At 62.4% G+C, this 4,797-nt stretch overlaps 1 protein-coding gene across 1 annotated transcript in view; it reads right to left on the bottom strand.

Moving 5' to 3' along the window:
* Nucleotides 1-4,797, bottom strand: part of MPRIP (myosin phosphatase Rho interacting protein) — a gene marked incomplete in the record, with an annotated part of 119,496 nt that overhangs the window by 11,126 nt on the left and 103,573 nt on the right. The window contains 2 exon segments of the mRNA XM_027765588.1: nt 2,353-2,438; nt 4,034-4,196. Coding sequence (XP_027621389.1) covers nt 2,353-2,438; nt 4,034-4,196 — 249 coding nt within the window.

The raw sequence follows: 4,797 nt of genomic DNA, 5'->3' as shown, positions 1-4,797 counted from the left end.
GCTCCCGGAGAGCCCTGTGACAGGCCGTGGTGTGCAGGCCCATTGAGGGGCTGTCTGTAGTCACCAGGATGTGCATGGGGCCGGGGGCCGGGGGCCGGGGGCCAGGTTAGGGTGGCTGCGTCCCACAGGGCCGACTGCATGGTTTCAGTCCTGAACTTGGCTTGAAAATCACATTGAACATGTGCGTTTGCGCAAAATCCCGAGGGAGAGCTGGAGAAGGGATTTCGGCGGCCCTGCCCCATGGGGGCGCTCGCTCACTCTCCCTTTCTCTCTCACCAGCGAGTGCATGTGCCTCTCAAGGAAATGAAACACAAACCAACCCCCAGAGTGCCGAGAACTCTGGCTTCTGAGCAACTTCACAGGCCCATCCTGTGGGGCTGGGAGCATCGTCAGAACACAGCCAGGGACCAGGATCCCACCCAGCCTGCCGTGTGCGGTGTCACTGAGGATGCCTGCAGGGTCCGCCCTCCTGCCAGGCCTCCTGCCTGCACTGAGACCCGGCCACGCCAGACATCAGGCTGGGACGGGGGACTGGAAGGCGTGACGCTCTGTGAGCTGACCCCACAGAGGGTTCCGAATTCGCACCCAGAGACCTCGAGTGTGCGGGGCACATGCGTGCCCGTGACCAGGGGCTGGCCGAGCTTGGAGGTGAACTATGATGTCGAGATCCTTTGGGGGGGGGTTCTGTCTCTTGACTCACGGGAGAAAGAGAGCGAGCAATCAACAATGGCGGAGGGACAGAGAAGAAAATACCATGCTGGGGGCCGTCAGAGCTGCTGCCCACCTGCTGCGGCCCCACTCCGGGAGCAGGACTGGCCTGACAGCCTGCCCGCAGATGCTCACAGCTGTCCCCTCTGCCCCTGCCTGGCCACCCTTCTGCACGTCCCTCTGCACAGGCCCTGGAGCCCGGGCTATCCGTGTGGCAATGATTCTGGCACATGGCCGGGGTGGCTTCCTGGAAGGCCTGCCCAGACTGTCACCAAGTGGCATGGCCCAGAGGCCCAGACCCTGACAGCAGGCTTCAGAGCCTTCAGGAAGAACGTGGCCCCCGGGGAGGCAGCTCTGATGAGCAGACCGCGAGCTGGGCCCAGACGCTTCTGCTGAGTTGTTTCTCACGTGTAAATAAAAAGCCCGCACTACACTCCCACTCACGCCCAAGCCGTACTCGAGCATCAGTGACTGGGCGCTGCAGACGGCCGGTTCCTGGCTGGCCGAGGCCGCACCGGGAGGTGTGTCCCAGCTGCCTGCACCCTGCGCTTCCAGTGCGGAGCGGAGCTGGGGGTGACCACACGCTCTCCACAGGGCTCGGACCCACCCATTTCTTTAGGGCAGGGCCTCGGGAGGCTGCCAGCCAGCAGCTTCTGTTTCATTTTGTTTACACAAAGGTCCGGTGGATGCTGGGTCCGGCTTGCTGGCAGTCACTAGCCCTCCTGAACCTGTCCCCAATCCTGCCCAGGGGTCATCCGTTCCTCAAGTACTGAGTGTACACAGCGGCTGCAAGAGGCCTGGAGCCTGGGCGGGCAGGGCTCTGTCCCCACGCAGAGACTCTTCCTGTTGGCCTTTTCACCAGGTGGACGGGGTCCTTGGCAACAATGGGCTCTGCTAGTCAGGGGTCGGGGTGCCTGTCAAGGACCCCCCCCCCATGAGAGGACAAGATGGGTGTCCCTGGAGAAGGCAGAGCGAGCCAGCTCAGTGCACAGACCACCCCGTGTGCAGCCTGCCCGCCTGGCTCTGGGACCTCCCTGGGGCCTGTCCACCGAGCTGGGCAACTGTGTGAAGAGGTTAGAGTGGCAATGAGCTCCTGAGACAGTTAAAGAAACCCGGTCGGCCTGTGTGTGCCGGCTGCAGCAGGATGGATTAAAGTGACGGTGCAGGCGTCGGCCGCGGAGGTGAGCGTGCATGCAGAGAGCCAACCCGCGCGGCGGGGCGGGGTGAGAGGAGGTTTACCTACGTGACAGGGGACCGGGAAGCGGGCGCCTCAGTTATCCCATGAGACCTGCTCAATTACGGACTGTCGGGAAAGAGCAAAAGTGAGACACACACAACCGACCCTGGGTGCAACGTGCTGCCCCAGCCCCCACAGACAGACGCTGGGCGCCGGGTACGGACCGCAGCCACGGAGGAGCTGGGCAGTGCCAGCGGGCGGGAGGGCCCAATATGCAAGGAATAGTCCAGGGTGTGGCCGGCTGCTAGGCAGGCAGCCAGCTGCATCCCTGCACGCCCTGCCCTCCCTGCCAGGAGGTGGCTTCATGACGGCGGGACACTGCAGCCACCAGGAGTGGCCACGCCCAGCTGCCGGGCGCCTTTCCTCTCCCGTCCTCCGGTACCCCGTGGAGCTCCACCCAGCCTCACCTTGGACCTGATGTTCCTGAGCTGCCGGGGGACACAGGGCCTGTCCTTCTTCAGGAAGTCAGGGTTGCTCTTAGACTTCATGATATCTGAGGGGACAAGCAGACTCGTTAGCACGCTTTTCTGAAAGCCCCTGGGAGTAGCGGACCAGACAGACTTTCCAGCTGGCACCATCACCCAGCAGAGCTGGGCCGACCCGCACGGTGCACACGGGGCTTCCCGCACGCTGCCCGAGCCCAGGGGGACACACACCTCCGGGCTCCCAGCGGCCGACGACCACTCGCTGTGGCCTGGGCCCCTGGGCCTCCTCCCTACCCCCACTCTGCTACAGCCCAGCCGGCTCACTGCTCCGATCCCGCCACTTCCTGTCACCACACTGGGACAGTTCGGAGACCCCAGGCCCAGCCGTGGTGGCACAAGCACAGGGCGCGGCTGCGTACGGTTGGGCCCACGTGGAGACCGGGGCTCGGGTCCTGGGCCCACAGCGCAGGCCAGGTTGATGGTGTGCAACAGACAGGCTGGGCAGAGGCGGCAGCGGCCAGACCTGGCAAACACCTCTGTCCCGGCTGCTTTTCTCACAAGGAGAACACCCACCAAACACAGAGAACGAATACTGGGCCGCGTCATACTGCGTATTCTGTGCACGTGGGCTCCCTTGGAGTGAGACAGGCATTTCTGGCCAGCTCATGAGGCCGCACCCCTGCCCGGCCTCCTGATGGGTTTGGGTCACAGATGCCCAAGTGCCCAGGACCAGGAGCTGGCCAGGCCGGAGCCAGATCATGGTATTAAGACCCCATGTCACTCGTGATATGAACAAACAAGTTTAAACAAAGTAACGGGGCAGCGGACAACCAACCCCCGAAGCTATGAGCACCGCACGGGTACGGTGTGAAGGCCTCACCATATCCAGACACGGCGGTGTTCTCGGGGGGCTTCTCCCCCAGCGCCTCCGTGGCCGCCTTCAGCTGCTCCTTCAACCTGCTGATGTCGCAGTCGGCCTTGGCCTTGGCGACCCGAGCCCGGGGGGACCCACCCCTCCGGGCTCCCAGCGGCCGACGACCACTCGCTGTGGCCTGGGCCCCTGGGCCTCCTCCCTACCCCCACTCTGCTACAGCCCAGCCGGCTCACTGCTCCGATCCCGCCACTTCCTGTCACCACACTGGGACAGTTCGGAGACCCCAGGCCCAGCCGTGGTGGCACAAGCACAGGGCGCGGCTGCGTACGGTTGGGCCCACGTGGAGACCGGGGCTCGGGTCCTGGGCCCACAGCGCAGGCCAGGTGGGTGGTGTGCAACAGACAGGCTGGGCAGAGGCGGCCGCGGCCAGACCTGGCAAACACCTCTGTCCCGGCTGCTTTTCTCACAAGGAGAACACCCACCAAACACAGAGAACGAATACTGGGCCGCGTCATACTGCGTATTCTGTGCACGTGGGCTCCCTTGGAGTGAGACAGGCATTTCTGGCCAGCTCATGAGGCCGCACCCCTGCCCGGCCTCCTGATGGGTTTGGGTCACAGATGCCCAAGTGCCCAGGACCAGGAGCTGGCCAGGCCGGAGCCAGATCATGGTATTAAGACCCCATGTCACTCGTGATATGAACAAACAAGTTTAAACAAAGTAACGGGGCAGCGGACAACCAACCCCCGAAGCTATGAGCACCGCACGGGTACGGTGTGAAGGCCTCACCATATCCAGACACGGCGGTGTTCTCGGGGGGCTTCTCCCCCAGCGCCTCCGTGGCCGCCTTCAGCTGCTCCTTCAACCTGCTGATGTCGCAGTCGGCCTTGGCCTTGGCGATGCTCAGCTCCGTGTAGATGTCTTTGTACTTGTCACTGGCATACTTCTTGTCCTTGGGGACAAAGGGCCAGGGGCAAATGGCAGATCCAGTGGGGCAGGCCTGTCTCCCTTGGGGCTGAAGCACTGTAGGGGTGCCTGGTCTGGTCCCCAGCAGCTGAGGAGGCGCCATGATCCCCGTCTTTCAAAAGCAGAAACTAGACACACAGGGCCCGAGGACACAGGCACGGGCCGACCCCTTCCCTGAGCACAGCATGATGCCTAGTGACAGAGGACACGCGACGGCTGCCCGGCCCGGCTGGGACCCTTCCTTACGATTGTCTTGGCTCTTCTTTTCCTTTCCTTTCTATGTTTTTTTTTTTTTGCTGGGGGTGGGGAATTTTTGCTATAGGGCATGTGTGCTCACTGGAGACAGATGGAAAGCAAGAAAGCACCCCCCAGGTGGGTGACCGTGACATAATCCCTTCTCTTCCTCCATTCTCCTCTTGGGATTTTGGACACACACACGTGCGCACACGCACCCAGCATGAATTTTAAGCCTCTAGGTCTGGGACACGAACTGCAGTCAGCCATGTGGGAGTCCAATGCCTTAACCACTATGCCATCTGCTGGCACCAACTGTCTTGGTTTTCCTTTTTTTTTTTTTTTTTTTTTTT

The sequence above is a fragment of the Tupaia chinensis genome, unplaced genomic scaffold, assembly GCF_000334495.1.
Source record: "Tupaia chinensis unplaced genomic scaffold, TupChi_1.0 Scaffold138725_1, whole genome shotgun sequence".
NCBI classification, from domain to species: domain Eukaryota; kingdom Metazoa; phylum Chordata; class Mammalia; order Scandentia; family Tupaiidae; genus Tupaia; species Tupaia belangeri.
This window is presented reverse-complemented; position numbering and strand designations above follow the sequence as displayed.